This window comes from Oncorhynchus keta, unplaced genomic scaffold (assembly GCF_023373465.1).
Source record: "Oncorhynchus keta strain PuntledgeMale-10-30-2019 unplaced genomic scaffold, Oket_V2 Un_scaffold_3664_pilon_pilon, whole genome shotgun sequence".
In the NCBI taxonomy this organism is placed as follows: domain Eukaryota; kingdom Metazoa; phylum Chordata; class Actinopteri; order Salmoniformes; family Salmonidae; genus Oncorhynchus; species Oncorhynchus keta.
Window position 1 is genome coordinate 51,267 of NW_026290923.1, and position 17,198 is coordinate 68,464.

General features: G+C 44.6%; 1 protein-coding gene and 2 long non-coding RNA genes across 3 annotated transcripts in view; all 3 read right to left on the reverse strand.

Moving 5' to 3' along the window:
• Positions 1–17,198, reverse strand: part of aldocb (aldolase C, fructose-bisphosphate, b) — a 57,314-nt gene that overhangs the window by 23,495 nt on the left and 16,621 nt on the right. Inside the window, exons 2-3 of the mRNA XM_052516038.1 lie at positions 10,119–10,231; positions 9,525–9,736 (exon numbers count right to left, since the gene is read on the reverse strand). Coding sequence (XP_052371998.1) covers positions 9,525–9,736; positions 10,119–10,230 — 324 coding nt within the window. The 5' untranslated portion in view covers position 10,231. The remainder of the gene's footprint in view (positions 1–9,524; positions 9,737–10,118; positions 10,232–17,198) is intronic.
• Positions 1,258–4,943, reverse strand: LOC127928739 (uncharacterized). The gene is made up of 3 exons (XR_008132041.1): positions 4,595–4,943; positions 1,992–2,369; positions 1,258–1,318 (listed from the first exon to the last, which is right to left on the reverse strand). It is a non-coding gene; the product is annotated as an uncharacterized LOC127928739 (long non-coding RNA).
• On the reverse strand, positions 6,856–8,581 carry LOC127928741 (uncharacterized). Its single transcript, XR_008132043.1, has 3 exons — positions 8,327–8,581; positions 7,283–8,245; positions 6,856–7,198 (listed from the first exon to the last, which is right to left on the reverse strand). It is a non-coding gene; the product is annotated as an uncharacterized LOC127928741 (long non-coding RNA).

The following is a 17,198-nucleotide window of genomic DNA, read 5'->3' on the forward strand; positions in this document are numbered from 1 at the left end:
CTGACTATGACTGGTCCACCTAGCTATCTGAAGATGAATGTACTGACTATAACTGGTCCACCTAGCTATCTGGAGATGAATGTACTGACTATAACTGGTCCACCTAGCTATCTGTAGATGAATGTACTGACTATGACTGGTCCACCTAGCTATCTGGAGATGAATGTACTGACTATGACTGGTCCACCTAGCTATCTGGAGATGAATGTACTGACTATGACTGGTCCACCTAGCTATCTGGAGATGAATGTACTGACTATAACTGGTCCACCTAGCTATCTGTAGATGAATGTACTGACTATGACTGGTCCATCTAGCTATCTGTAGGTGAATGTCCTGACTATGACTGGTCCACCTAGCTATCTGGAGATGAATGTACTGACTATGACTGGTCCATCTAGCTATCTGGAGATGAATGTACTGACTATGACTGGTCCACCTAGCTATCTGGAGATGAATGTACTGACTATGACTGGTCCATCTAGCTATCTGTAGGTGAATGTCCTGACTATGACTGGTCCACCTAGCTATCTGTAGGTGAATGTCCTGACTATGACTGGTCCACCTAGCTATCTGTAGATGAATGTACTGACTATGACTGGTCCATCTAGCTATCTGTAGATGAATGTCCTGACTATGACTGGTCCACCTAGCTATCTGGAGATGAATGTCCTGATTATGACTGGTCCACCTAGCTATCTGAAGATGAATGTACTGACTATGACTGGTCCACCTAGCTATCTGGAGATGAATGTACTGACTATGACTGGTCCACCTAGCTATCTGAAGATGAATGTCCTGACTATGACTGGTCCACCTAGCTATCTGGAGATGAATGTACTGACTATGACTGGTCCACCTAGCTATCTGGAGATGAATGTACTGACTATGACTGGTCCACCTAGCTATCTGAAGATGAATGTACTGACTATGACTGGTCCACCTAGCTATCTGGAGATGAATGTCCTGACTATGACTGGTCCACCTAGCTATCTGGAGATGAATGTCCTGACTATGACTGGTCCACCTAGCTATCTGGAGATGAATGTACTGACTATGACTGGTCCACCTAGCTATCTGGAGATGAATGTACTGACTATGACTGGTCCACCTAGCTATCTGGAGATGAATGTCCTGACTATGACTGGTCCACCTAGCTATCTGGAGATGAATGTCCTGACTATGACTGGTCCACCTAGCTATCTGGAGATGAATGTACTGACTATGACTGGTCCACCTAGCTATCTGGAGATGAATCTGACTATGACTGGTCCACCTAGCTATCTGGAGATGAATGTCCTGACTATGACTGGTCCACCTAGCTATCTGGAGATGAATGTCCTGACTATGACTGGTCCACCTAGCTATCTGAAGATGAATGTCCTGACTATGACTGGTCCACCTAGCTATCTGGAGATGAATGTCCTGACTATGACTGGTCCACCTAGCTATCTGAAGATGAATGTACTGACTATGACTGGTCCACTTAGCTATCTGGAGATGAATGTACTGACTATGACTGGTCCACCTCGCTATCTGGAGATGAATGTACTGACTATGACTGGTCCACCTAGCTATCTGTAGATGAATGTCCTGACTATGACTGGTCCACCTAGCTATCTGGAGATGAATGTACTGACTATGACTGGTCCACCTAGCTATCTGGAGATGAATGTACTGACTATGACTGGTCCACCTCGCTATCTGGAGATGAATGTACTGACTATGACTGGTCCACCTAGCTATCTGGAGATGAATGTCCTGATTATGACTGGTCCACCTAGCTATCTGAGAGATGAATGTCCTGACTATGACTGGTCCACCTAGCTATCTGGAGATGAATGTACTGACTATGACTGGTCCACCTAGCTATCTGGAGATGAATGTACTGACTATGACTGGTCCACCTAGCTATCTGGAGATGAATGTACTGACTATGACTGGTCCACCTAGCTATCTGGAGATGAATGTACTGACTATGACTGGTCCACCTAGCTATCTGGAGATGAATGTCCTGACTATGACTGGTCCACCTAGCTATCTGGAGATGAATGTACTGACTATGACTGGTCCACCTAGCTATCTGGAGATGAATGTACTGACTATGACTGGTCCACCTAGCTATCTGGAGATGAATGTACTGACTATGACTGGTCCACCTAGCTATCTGGAGATGAATGTACTGACTATGACTGGTCCACCTAGCTATCTGGAGATGAATGTCCTGACTATGACTGGTCCACCTAGCTATCTGGAGATGAATGTACTGACTATGACTGGTCCACCTAGCTATCTGGAGATGAATGTCCTGACTATGACTGGTCCACCTAGCTATCTGCAGATGAATGTCCTGACTATGACTGGTCCACCTAGCTATCTGGAGATGAATGTCCTGACTATGACTGGTCCACCTAGCTATCTGGAGATGAATGTACTGACTATGACTGGTCCACCTAGCTATCTGGAGATGAATGTCCTGACTATGACTGGTCCACCTAGCTATCTGGAGATGAATGTACTGACTATGACTGGTCCACCTAGCTATCTGGAGATGAATGTACTGACTATGACTGGTCCACCTAGCTATCTCTAGATGAATGTACTGACTATGACTGGTCCACCTAGCTATCTGGAGATGAATGTACTGACTATAACTGGTCCACCTAGCTATCTGGAGATGAATGTACTGACTATAACTGGTCCACCTAGCTATCTGGAGATGAATGTACTGACTATGACTGGTCCACCTAGCTATCTGGAGATGAATGTCCGACTATAACTGGTCCACCCAGCTATCTGAAGATGAATGTACTGACTATGACTGGTCCACCTAGCTATCTGGAGATGAATGTCCTGACTATGACTGGTCCACCTAGCTATCTGAAGATGAATGTACTGACTATGACTGGTCCACCTAGCTATCTGGAGATGAATGTACTGACTATGACTGGTCCACCTAGCTATCTGGAGATGAATGTACTGACTATGACTGGTCCACCTAGCTATCTGGAGATGAATGTCCTGACTATAACTGGTCCACCTAGCTATCTGGAGATGAATGTACTGACCATGACTGGTCCACCTAGCTATCTGGAGATGAATGTACTGACCATGACTGGTCCACCTAGCTATCTGGAGATGAATGTACTGACTATAACTGGTCCACCTAGCTATCTGGAGATGAATGTACTGACTATGACTGGTCCACCTAGCTATCTGGAGATGAATGTACTGACTATGACTGGTCCACCTAGCTATCTGGAGATGAATGTCCTGACTATAACTGGTCCACCTAGCTATCTGGAGATGAATGTACTGACTATGACTGGTCCACCTAGCTATCTGGAGATGAATGTACTGACTATGACTGGTCCACCTAGCTATCTGGAGATGAATGTACTGACTATGACTGGTCCACCTAGCTATCTGGAGATGAATGTACTGACTATGACTGGTCCACCTAGCTATCTGGAGATGAATGTACTGACTATGACTGGTCCACCTAGCTATCTGGAGATGAATGTACTGACTATGACTGGTCCACCTAGCTATCTGGAGATGAATGTACTGACTATGACTGGTCCACCTAGCTATCTGGAGATGAATGTACTGACTATGACTGGTCCACCTAGCTATCTGGAGATGAATGTACTGACTATGACTGGTCCACCTAGCTATCTGGAGATGAATGTACTGACTATGACTGGTCCACCTAGCTATCTGGAGATGAATGTCCTGACTATGACTGGTCCACCTAGCTATCTGTAGATGAATGTACTGACTATGACTGGTCCACCTAGCTATCTGGAGATGAATGTACTGACTATGACTGGTCCACCTAGCTATCTGTAGATGAATGTCCTGACTATGACTGGTCCACCTAGCTATCTGGAGATGAATGTCCTGACTATGACTGGTCCACCTAGCTATCTGGAGATGAATGTACTGACTATGACTGGTCCACCTAGCTATCTGGAGATGAATGTCCTGACTATGACTGGTCCACCTAGCTATCTGGAGATGAATGTCCTGACTATGACTGGTCCACCTAGCTATCTGAAGATGAATGTCCTGACTATGACTGGTCCACCTAGCTATCTGGAGATGAATGTACTGACTATGACTGGTCCACCTAGCTATCTGGAGATGAATGTACTGACTATGACTGGTCCACCTAGCTATCTGGAGATGAATGTACCGACTATGACTGGTCCACCTAGCTATCTGGAGATGAATGTACTGACTATGACTGGTCCACCTAGCTATCTGTAGATGAATGTCCTGACTATGACTGGTCCACCTAGCTATCTGGAGATGAATGTACTGACTATGACTGGTCCACCTAGCTATCTGGAGATGAATGTACTGACTATGACTGGTCCACCTCGCTATCTGGAGATGAATGTACTGACTATGACTGGTCCACCTAGCTATCTGGAGATGAATGTACTGATTATGACTGGTCCACCTAGCTATCTGAAGATGAATGTCCTGACTATGACTGGTCCACCTAGCTATCTGGAGATGAATGTACTGACTATGACTGGTCCACCTAGCTATCTGGAGATGAATGTACTGACTATAACTGGTCCACCTAGCTATCTGGAGATGAATGTACTGACTATGACTGGTCCACCTAGCTATCTGAAGATGAATGTCCTGACTATGACTGGTCCACCTAGCTATCTGGAGATGAATGTACTGACTATGACTGGTCCACCTAGCTATCTGGAGATGAATGTACTGACTATGACTGGTCCACCTAGCTATCTGGAGATGAATGTACTGACTATGACTGGTCCACCTAGCTATCTGGAGATGAATGTACTGACTATGACTGGTCCACCTAGCTATCTGGAGATGAATGTCCTGACTATGACTGGTCCACCTAGCTATCTGGAGATGAATGTACTGACTATGACTGGTCCACCTAGCTATCTGGAGATGAATGTCCTGACTATGACTGGTCCACCTAGCTATCTGTAGATGAATGTCCTGACTATGACTGGTCCACCTAGCTATCTGGAGATGAATGTCCTGACTATGACTGGTCCACCTAGCTATCTGGAGATGAATGTACTGACTATGACTGGTCCACCTAGCTATCTGGAGATGAATGTCCTGACTATGACTGGTCCACCTAGCTATCTGGAGATGAATGTACTGACTATGACTGGTCCACCTAGCTATCTGGAGATGAATGTACTGACTATGACTGGTCCACCTAGCTATCTCTAGATGAATGTACTGACTATGACTGGTCCACCTAGCTATCTGGAGATGAATGTACTGACTATAACTGGTCCACCTAGCTATCTGGAGATGAATGTACTGACTATAACTGGTCCACCTAGCTATCTGGAGATGAATGTACTGACTATGACTGGTCCACCTAGCTATCTGGAGATGAATGTCCTGACTATAACTGGTCCACCCAGCTATCTGAAGATGAATGTACTGACTATGACTGGTCCACCTAGCTATCTGGAGATGAATGTCCTGACTATGACTGGTCCACCTAGCTATCTGAAGATGAATGTACTGACTATGACTGGTCCACCTAGCTATCTGGAGATGAATGTACTGACTATGACTGGTCCACCTAGCTATCTGGAGATGAATGTACTGACTATGACTGGTCCACCTAGCTATCTGGAGATGAATGTCCTGACTATAACTGGTCCACCTAGCTATCTGGAGATGAATGTACTGACCATGACTGGTCCACCTAGCTATCTGGAGATGAATGTACTGACCATGACTGGTCCACCTAGCTATCTGGAGATGAATGTACTGACTATAACTGGTCCACCTAGCTATCTGGAGATGAATGTACTGACTATGACTGGTCCACCTAGCTATCTGGAGATGAATGTACTGACTATGACTGGTCCACCTAGCTATCTGGAGATGAATGTCCTGACTATAACTGGTCCACCTAGCTATCTGGAGATGAATGTACTGACTATGACTGGTCCACCTAGCTATCTGGAGATGAATGTACTGACTATGACTGGTCCACCTAGCTATCTGGAGATGAATGTACTGACTATGACTGGTCCACCTAGCTATCTGGAGATGAATGTACTGACTATGACTGGTCCACCTAGCTATCTGGAGATGAATGTACTGACTATGACTGGTCCACCTAGCTATCTGGAGATGAATGTACTGACTATGACTGGTCCACCTAGCTATCTGGAGATGAATGTACTGACTATGACTGGTCCACCTAGCTATCTGGAGATGAATGTACTGACTATGACTGGTCCACCTAGCTATCTGGAGATGAATGTACTGACTATGACTGGTCCACCTAGCTATCTGGAGATGAATGTACTGACTATGACTGGTCCACCTAGCTATCTGGAGATGAATGTCCTGACTATGACTGGTCCACCTAGCTATCTGGAGATGAATGTACTGACTATGACTGGTCCACCTAGCTATCTGGAGATGAATGTACTGACTATGACTGGTCCACCTAGCTATCTGTAGATGAATGTCCTGACTATGACTGGTCCACCTAGCTATCTGAAGATGAATGTCCTGACTATGACTGGTCCACCTAGCTATCTGGAGATGAATGTACTGACTATGACTGGTCCACCTAGCTATCTGGAGATGAATGTACTGACTATGACTGGTCCACCTAGCTATCTGTAGATGAATGTCCTGACTATGACTGGTCCACCTAGCTATCTGGAGATGAATGTACTGACTATGACTGGTCCACCTAGCTATCTGTAGATGAATGTCCTGACTATAACTGGTCCACCTAGCTATCTGGAGATGAATGTCCTGACTATGACTGGTCCACCTAGCTATCTGAAGATGAATGTCCTGACTATAACTGGTCCACCTAGCTATCTGGAGATGAATGTACTGACTATGACTGGTCCACCTAGCTATCTGGAGATGAATGTCCTGACTATAACTGGTCCACCTAGCTATCTGGAGATGAATGTACTGACTATGACTGGTCCACCTAGCTATCTGGAGATGAATGTACTGACTATGACTGGTCCACCTAGCTATCTGGAGATGAATGTACTGACTATGACTGGTCCACCTAGCTATCTGGAGATGAATGTACTGACTATGACTGGTCCACCTAGCTATCTGGAGATGAATGTACTGACTATGACTGGTCCACCTAGCTATCTGTAGATGAATGTACTGACTATGACTGGTCCACCTAGCTATCTGGAGATGAATGTACTGACTATGACTGGTCCACCTAGCTATCTGGAGATGAATGTACTGACTATGACTGGTCCACTTAGCTATCTGGAGATGAATGTACTGACTATGACTGGTCCACCTAGCTATCTGGAGATGAATGTACTGACTATGTCTGGTCCACCTAGCTATCTGTAGATGAATGTACTGACTATGACTGGTCCACCTAGCTATCTGAAGATGAATGTACTGACTATGACTGGTCCACTTAGCTATCTGGAGATGAATGTACTTCCTGGAAGTCTCTCTGGATAACAGAGTCTCCTAAATTACTCAAATGTAAACATACATTATCTTTTGCCACACGTTCTATATTACAGACATCCTGATGTATACTTTTAAATTATATTATGTGAATTTAACATATCATTTTCTGAGATGACTAATGTTACTGTCCCAACTACAACCCCAAAATACTTAAAAACATGTAATTGAAATAGGGTAGAATTTCATTCATTCCTATGGAGAACAGCTCCTACTGGGCAGTACCAATATGGCCGACCGGTGGCTTCAAAACCTCTCAATGGCCAATACATAGAATCAGTTAATCCAGCTCCTACTGGGCAGTACCAATATGGCCGACCGGTGGCTTCAAAACCTCTCAATGGCCAATACATAGAATCAGTTAATCCAGCTCCTACTGGGCAGTACCAATATGGCCGACCGGTGGCTTCAAAACCTCTCAATGGCCAATACATAGAATCAGTTAATCCAGCTCCTACTGGGCAGTACCAATATGGCCGACCGGTGGCTTCAAAACCTCTCAATGGCCAATACATAGAATCAGTTAATCCAGCTCCTACTGGGCAGTACCAATATGGCCGACCGGTGGCTTCAAAACCTCTCAATGGCCAATACATAGAATCAGTTAATCCAGCTCCTACTGGGCAGTACCAATATGGCCGACCGGTGGCTTCAAAACCTCTCAATGGCCAATACATAGAATCAGTTAATCCAGCTCCTACTGGGCAGTACCAATATGGCCGACCGGTGGCTTCAAAACCTCTCAATGGCCAATGCATAGAATCAGTTAATCCAGCTCCTACTGGGCAGTACCAATATGGCCGACCGGTGGCTTCAAAACCTCTCAATGGCCAATACATAGAATCAGTTAATCCAGGGTTTATATACATTGTTAGGTGGAAGTGGAAACAGTGGAAACAGTGGGAACAGTGGAAACAGTAGAAACAGTGGAAACAGTAGAAACAGTGGAAACAGTGGAAACAGTGGAAACAGTGGAAACAGTGGAAACAGTAGAAACAGTGGAAACAGTGGAAACAGTGGGAACAGTAGAAACAGTGGAAACAGTGGAAACAGTAGAAACAGTGGAAACAGTGGGAACAGTGGAAACAGTGGAAACAGTGGAAACAGTGGCTTCAAAACAGTGGGGAACAGTGGAAACAGTGGAAACAGTGGGAACAGTGGGAACAGTGGGAACAGTGGAAACAGTGGGAACAGTGGAAACAGTGGGAACAGTGGGAACAGTGGAAACAGTGGGAACAGTGGAAACAGTGGAAACAGTGGGAACAGTGGAAACAGTGGTGGCATTGCTCTCTTTTCAACACTCTCACAGCAAACAGACACAGAAGAAGATTGATCAAACATTTGAGGTTAACAAACACCGTGTGTGTCGCCCTGTATGTTCTCTCTCTGCCTGGTGACCTCAGTGTCCTTAAACTAAACTAATCCACTGGGTATTAATACATGTGTGTGTGTCTGCTAATGTGTGTGTGTGTCTGCTAATGTGTGTGTGTGTCTGCTAATGTGTGTGTGTGTCTGCTAATGTGTGTGTGTGTGTCTGCTAATGTGTGTGTGTGTCTGCTAATGTGTGTGTGTGTGTCTGCTAATGTGTGTGTGTGTGTCTGCTAATGTGTGTGTGTGTCTGCTAATGTGTGTGTGTGTCTGCTAATGTGTGTGTATGTCTGCTAATGTGTGTGTGTGTGTGCTAATGTGTGTGTGTGTGTGTCTGCTAATGTGTGTGTGTGTCTGCTAATGTGTGTGTGTGTGTGTCTGCTAATGTGTGTGTGTGTCTGCTAATGTGTGTGTGTGTCTGCTAATGTGTGTGTGTGTGTCTGCTAATGTGTGTGTGTGTCTGCTAATATGTGTGTGTGTCTGCTAATGTGTGTGTGTGTCTGCTAATGTGTGTGTGTGTGTCTAATGTGTGTGTGTCTAATGTGTGTGTGTGTGTGTCTAATGTGTGTGTGTCTAATGTGTGTGTGTGTGTCTAATGTGTGTGTGTGTCTAATGTGTGTGTCTGCTAATATGTGTGTGTGTGTCCCTACCTTGATGCCCACTACAATCCCCCTGTCCTTGATGAGCTGGGAGAAGTTGGTCCCGTCATCAGAGTTCTGGTAGAGAGTCTCGTGGAAGAAGATCACTCCACCAATACAAGCATCCATTCTCTCATCGGCCGTGAACAGCAGCTGGCGATACAGACGACGGTTCTCCTCGGTGTTCTCTACCCCGATGGGGTTGAGACGCTTACCCATGCTGCCTGCACACACACACACACACACACACACACACACACACATTAGAGACACACACACGTTAGGCACACACACAAACACACATTAGACACACACACACACACACATTAGACACACACACACACACACACACACACACATTAGACACACACACACACGTTAGACACGGACACACACACACACATTAGACACACACACTTTAGAGGCACACACACATACATTAGACACACACACATTAGGGACACACACACACATTAGACACACACACATTAGACACACACACACACACGTTAGGGACACACCACACACACACATTAGACACCCACGTTAGAGACACACACACGTTAGAGAGACACACACACGTTAGAGAGACACACAGCCACTGACCGGTGGACTCATCTGCAGCCAGGATTCCTTTCCCCGGAGCCGTGATCCTCTCTGCTATCTCCTGCAGCTCCTTCTTCTGCTCTGTGGTCAGAGCTGGGTACTGGTGAGGCATCCTGGGGAGGGAGGGAGGGAGGGAGGGAGGGAGGGAGAGAGAGAGAGAGAGAGACAGAGAGACAGAGAGAGAGAGAGACAGACAGAGACAGAGATGGAGAGAGAGACAGAGAGAGAGAGAGACAGCAGAGAGAGACAGAGGAGAGAAGAGAGAGAGAGCAGAGAGAGAGAGAGAGAGAGAGAGAGAGAGAGAGAGAGAGAGAGAGAGAGAGAGAGAGAGAGAGACAGACAGAGAGACAGAGAAGAGAGAGAGACAGACAGACAGACAGACAGAGAAAGACAGAGAAAGACAGAGAGAGAGAGATGAGTGAGCATAGCATGACCTACTATTCTACATAGGCCTAACATTCTGAATATAATATCATAGCATAACCTTTGTGTCTGCGTGTCCAGGGACAATATTTTTACTATTATATTTCATTCTTATAATTTTGTATAACTTTTTGTCCACCCCGTTTTCAGAGGACAAAAGTATTTTTATTCTACAATTTGAAATGTGTTCCATTCAGAATGTAGTTAGATATACATCCCACATGACAAGGTACTGAAACATCTATTCCTAACATCTACGCTATTCCTGATTATATGGTGTTTTCGCTCCAGCTATTACAGGTCATGAACCTCGGCAAAACCCAGCCCTCGGATAAACCAGCCCTCGGCAAAACCCAGCCCTCGGCAAAACCCAGCCCTCGGCTAAACCCAGCCCTCGGCTAAACCCAGCCCTCGGCTAAACCAGCCCTCGGCTATTCTCAGCCCATCACACCTACACTGCATATACAAAAGTATGTGGACACGCCTTTAAATTAGTGGATTTGGCTGTTTCACCCACACCAGAGCATACAGCCGTACAATCTCCATAGACAAACATGGGGAGAGAGAAGAGGCCTCACTGAAGACCTCAGTAACTTTCAACGTGGCACCGTCATAGGATGACACCTTTCCAACAAGTCAGTTCATCACATTTCTGCCCTGCTAGAGCTGCCCCGGTCAAATGTAAGTTCTGTTATTGTGAAGTGGAAATGTCTAGGAGCAACAACGGCTCAGCCGTGAAGTGGTAGGCCACACAAGCTCAGAGAATGGGACACCGAGTGCTGATGTGTGTAAAAATCGTCTGTCCTCGGTTGCAACACTACTGAGTTCCAAAATGAAATGGGTTTCATGAAATGGGTTTCCATGGCATCCGAAACACAAGCCTAAGATCAACATGGGCAATGCCAAGCATCGGCTAGAGTGGTGTAAAGATCGCTGCCATTGGACTCTGGAGCAGTTGAAACGCATTCACTCCACCTGTTGTTTACCAAGCATCTCACTGTTAGTCTACACCTGTTGTTTACCAAGCATCTCACTGTTAGTCTACACCTGTTGTTTACCAAGCATCTCACTGTTAGTCTACACCTGTTGTTGTTAGTCTACACCTGTTGTTTACCAAGCATTTCACTGTTAGTCTACACCTGTTGTTTATCAAGCATCTCACTGTTAGTCTACACCTGTTGTTTACCAAGCATCTCACTGTTAGTCTACACCTGTTGTTTACCAAGCATCTCACTGTTAGTCTACACCTGTTGTTTACCAAGCATCTCACTGTTAGTCTACACCTGTTGTTTACCAAGCATCTCACTGTTAGTCTACACCTGTTGTTTACCAAGCATTTCACTGTTAGTCTACACCTGTTGTTTACCAAGCATTTCACTGTTAGTCTACACCTGTTGTTTATCAAGCATTTCACTGTTAGTCTACACCTGTTGTTTACCAAGCATTTCACTGTTAGTCTACACCTGTTGTTTACCAAGCATTTCACTGTTAGTCTACACCTGTTGTTTATCAAGCATTTCACTGTTAGTCTACACCTGTTGTTTATCAAGCATCTCACTGTTAGTCTACACCTGTTGTTGTTAGTCTACACCTGTTGTTTACCAAGCATTTCACTGTTAGTCTACACCTGTTGTTTACCAAGCATTTCACTGTTAGTCTACACCTGTTGTTTACCAAGCATTTCACTGTTAGTCTACACCTGTTGTTTACCAAGCATTTCACTGTTAGTCTACACCTGTTGTTTACCAAGCATTTCACTGTTAGTCTACACCTGTTGTTGTTAGTCTACACCTGCTGTTTACCAAGCATTTCACTGTTAGTCTACACCTGTTGTTTACCAAGCATTTCACTGTTAGTCTACACCTGTTGTTTACCAAGCATTTCACTGTTAGTCTACACCTGTTGTTTACCAAGCATTTCACTGTTAGTCTACACCTGTTGTTTACCAAGCATTTCACTGTTAGTCTACACCTGTTGTTTATCAAGCATCTCACTGTTAGTCTACACCTGTTGTTTACCAAGCATTTCACTGTTAGTCTACACCTGTTGTTTACCAAGCATTTCACTGTTAGTCTACATCTGTTGTTTACCAAGCATTTCACTGTTAGTCTACACCTGTTGTTTACCAAGCATTTCACTGTTAGTCTACACCTGTTTACCAAGCATCTCACTTAGTCTACACCTGTTGTTTACCAAGCATCTCACTGTTAGTCTACACCTGTTGTTTACCAAGCATCTCACTGTTAGTCTACACCTGTTGTTTACCAAGCATCTCACTGTTAGTCTACACCTGTTGTTTATCAAGCATTTCACTGTTAGTCTACACCTGTTGTTTATCAAGCATCTCACTGTTAGTCTACACCTGTTGTTTATCAAGCATCTCACTGTTAGTCTACACCTGTTGTTTACCAAGCATTTCACTGTTAGTCTACACCTGTTGTTTACCAAGCATCTCACTGTTAGTCTACATCTGTTGTTTACCAAGCATTTCACTGTTAGTCTACACCTGTTGTTTACCAAGCATTTCACTGTTAGTCTACACCTGTTGTTTACCAAGCATTTCACTGTTAGTCTACACCTGTTGTTTACCAAGCATCTCACTGTTAGTCTACACCTGCTGTTTACCAAGCATTTCACTGTTAGTCGACACCTGTTGTTTATCAAGCATCTCACTGTTAGTCTACACCTGTTGTTTACCAAGCATCTCACTGTTAGTCTACACCTGTTGTTTATCAAGCTTTTGTAGTGGAACAATGAGAGAAGGTGGTATTCTGGCGACAGGTGACTTGTAGGCGCTGAGGCCCAGCGGGAAGACTCAATCCCAATTGATGACATTGTCTGGATGGCTGCGCTACCACAACTTATCTGTGGTAATCTCCAGGAAGCGACGTTCCCACGGAACCCTGGGAGCACAGACACTGTTGGAGGTTTGAAGACAGATGAAAACGTGACTAAATGAATGTTACTGTGTGAATCAAATAGTCACGGTTGGATTGTTTCCAGAGTTCACGGAGCATTTGAATGTGTTTTATATTGTACTATGGATGGATGTATTGTTATTTTGTTCGTTGGACGGAGGACAGTTGACTGAGGAGCGACACAGGGGTGTCCTCCTATCATCTGAATCCAATGGATTCTAATCTGGCTGCGTTCTCCTGGCTTTTACTAGCAAAGTGCAAAGAAAATGTTCATTCAGGTTGGCGGTGAATTTGGTTCAGAGGACAGTGAATTTGGTTCAGAGGACAGTGAATTTGGTTCAGAGGACAGTGAATTTGGTTCAGAGGACAGTGAATTTGGTTCAGAGGACAGTGAATTTGGTTCAGAGGACAGTGAATTTGGTTCAGAGGACAGTGAATTTGGTTCAGAGGACAGTGAATTTGGTTCAGAGGACAGTGAATTTGGTTCAGAGGACAGTGAATTTGTTCCGTACTTTAAGATCTTGCTACCAAGTGTATCACTTCTGTAAGAGACGATTGTGATGTGAAGACCACGTTAAGTCAGACTATAGCTGAGGACTATAGTCCTCTGAGTAGTCTGGTTGTTCTAGCGTTCATTCTTTTGTGATTAATAAATTATATTAATTTAATAAATTATATTAGTTTAATAAATTATATTAGTTTAATAAATTATATTAGTTTAATAAATTATATTCATTTAATAAATTACAGTAGTTTAATAAATTACATTAGTTGAACTGAGTAAATGCATTTCCTAATTTTACAGAGTCATTATTTTATTGACTATACACTTATAATTTCGTAGGTCTACTGGTAGTTTCTCGGCTACCGACTTCATATCTCTGATCTGCGTGCCTCAATACATTAATGCTAGAACAGCGGTTTGTATCTCGTCTCTTAGACACATGTTTATTCTAATCATACTGAGAGGTGATACCTGGACACATGTTTATTCTAATCATACTGAGAGGTGATACCTGGACACATGTTTATTCTAATCATACTGAGAGGTGATACCTGGACACATGTTTATTCTAATCATACTGAGAGGTGATACCTGGACTAGATTCTCTAGAGATGTACACAGTTGCATTTATACACATAGTAAGGAAGTCAGATTGATTCATTACTGTTCTATTATATTCACACATCACTTCTATATTATATATTATTCTACATAACGGTCTAGATGTGTGATAAATAGCATTTGATTTGAAGAGGGATGGTGTCATGTACCTGACCGTAGAGAGCCTTTTTATTTCTCTATTTGGTCAGGGTGTGATTTGGGTTTCGGGCATTCTAGTTTTCTATTTCTTTGTTGGCCCGGTATGGTTCCCAATCAGAGGCAGCTGTCTATCGTTGTCTCTGATTGGGGATCAAACTTAGGCAGCCTGTTTCCCACCCTATGTTGTTTGTTCGCACAGTTTTGTACCTTAACCATTTGTACGCTCTGGATAAGAGCGTCTGCTAAATGACTTAAATGTTAAATGTATATAGACAAAATATGACATTTGTAATGTCTTTATTCATTTGGAACTTTTGTGAGTGTAATGTTTACTGTTAATATTTATTGTTTATTTCACTTCTGTTTTTTTATCTATTTCACTTTTTATTAGCATTTTTTAAATGTATTTATCCTTTATTTAACGAGGCAGGTCAGTTAAGAACATTACTTTGTTTACATGTGTTTCCCATGACAATAAAGACCCTTCAATTGAAATTGAATTGAGACGGTGGGGGGGGAGAAAGAGAGAAAAGAAAAATAGAGATGGAGAAAGGGGAGGTATTACCTAATTGTCCTTGTCTAAACTCTGCTGTCAGTCCTCATTAGATCTGAAAGAGGACACACACACACACACACACACACACACACACACACACACACAAACACACACTCTCTCTCTCTCTCTTTCCACACCACTCGTTTTTCTGCCCATTCACCATTCTATCTGTCCTTCGTTGGTTATTTTAGTCAGTGGCTCTCTCTCTTTCAGTCCTGCACTCCCCATACACAACAGAACTGGTCCAAACCTGCCATCAAACCGGTCCAAACCTGTTCTAGAACCGGTCCAAAACTGTTCTATAGAACCGGTCCAAAACTGTTCTAGAACCGGTCCAAACCTGCCCTAGGACCGTGTCCTTTTAAAAACACTGTCAGTCACACTGACCGTCTCCTCTACTGACCGTCTCCTCTACTGACCGTCTCCTCTACTGACCGTCTCCTCTACCGACCGTCTCCTCTACCGACCGTCTCCTCTACCGACCGTCTCCTCTACTGACCGTCTCCTCTACCGACCGTCTCCTCTACCGACCGTCTCCTCTACCGACCGTCTCCTCTACCGACCGTCTCCTCTACTCACCGTCTCCTCCTCTACCGACCGTCTCCTCTACTGACCGTCTCCTCTACCGACCGTCTCCTCTACTGACCGTCTCCTCTACTGACCGTCTCCTCTACCGACCGTCTCCTCTAAAGACCGTCTCCTCTACCGACCGTCTCCTCTACCGACCGTCTCCTCTACCGACCGTCTCCTCTACCGACCGTCTCCTCTAAAGACCGTCTCCTCTACCGACCGTCTCCTCTACCGACCGTCTCCTCTACCGACCGTCTCCTCTACCGACCGTCTCCTCTACCGACCGTCTCCTCTAACGACCGTCTCCTCTACCGACCGTCTCCTCTAACGACCGTCTACTCTACTGACCGTCTCCTCTACCGACCGTCTCCTCTACCGACCGTCTCCTCTAAAGACCGTCTCCTCTACCGACCGTCTCCTCTACCGACCGTCTCCTCCTCTATTGACCGTCTCCTCTACTCACCGTCTCCTCCTCTACTGACCGTTTCCTCTACTGCGTCACTGTGTGTCCTTTTAAAAACACTGTCAGTCACCAGGTGCCAGGTTTCATCTAGAGGTGACGCTTAGCATTTAGGCCAAAGAAAGGGTTCAATCTTGGTTTCCTCAGACCAGAGAATCTCATTAGATCTGAAAGAGGACACGCCTTTTGACAAACTGCAAGCGGGCTGTCATGTCTTTTACTGAGGAGTGGCTTCCGTCTGGCCACTCTACCATAAAGGACTGATTAGTGCTGCAGAGATGTTTGTCCTTCTGGAAGGTTCTCCCATCTCCACGAAGAAACTCTGGAGCTCTGTCAGAGTGACCATCGGGTTTTTGGTCACCTCCCTGACCAACGTCCTTCTCCTCCGATTGCTCAGTTTGGCCGGCCACCAAACATGTTTTTAATTATGAAAAATATGAATCATATTTCAACCCATGAGGCCAAAGAGAGCATTTTCTGTTGACTGCAGGGAAGGGTTACATCATTCTTTACTTAAGTACTTTACACCACCGCCTGTGGGTAGATACACAATGGCCTCCAGTCCACTCATTGACTTGAATGGGGATGGCTGTTCTATTCATTCTATCTCTATGGTGTGTGTACCGTCTGGCCTGGTAGGTAGCCCCGTTCTGATTGGCTCAGAACAGACTGAACACTGTTCTAAAGCATTCCACTACCTCACTCTACTGATTCTCCCGTTTTCTCTCCCTCACTCCATTTTCTCCTCTCCCTCACTCTGTTCTCTCTCCTCTCCCTCACTCTGTTCTCTTCTCTCCCTCACTCCGTTTTCTATCGTTCCCTCTCCTCTCCCTCACTCTGTTTTCTCTCGTTCTCTCTCCTCTCCCTCACTCCATTTTCTCTCGTTCTC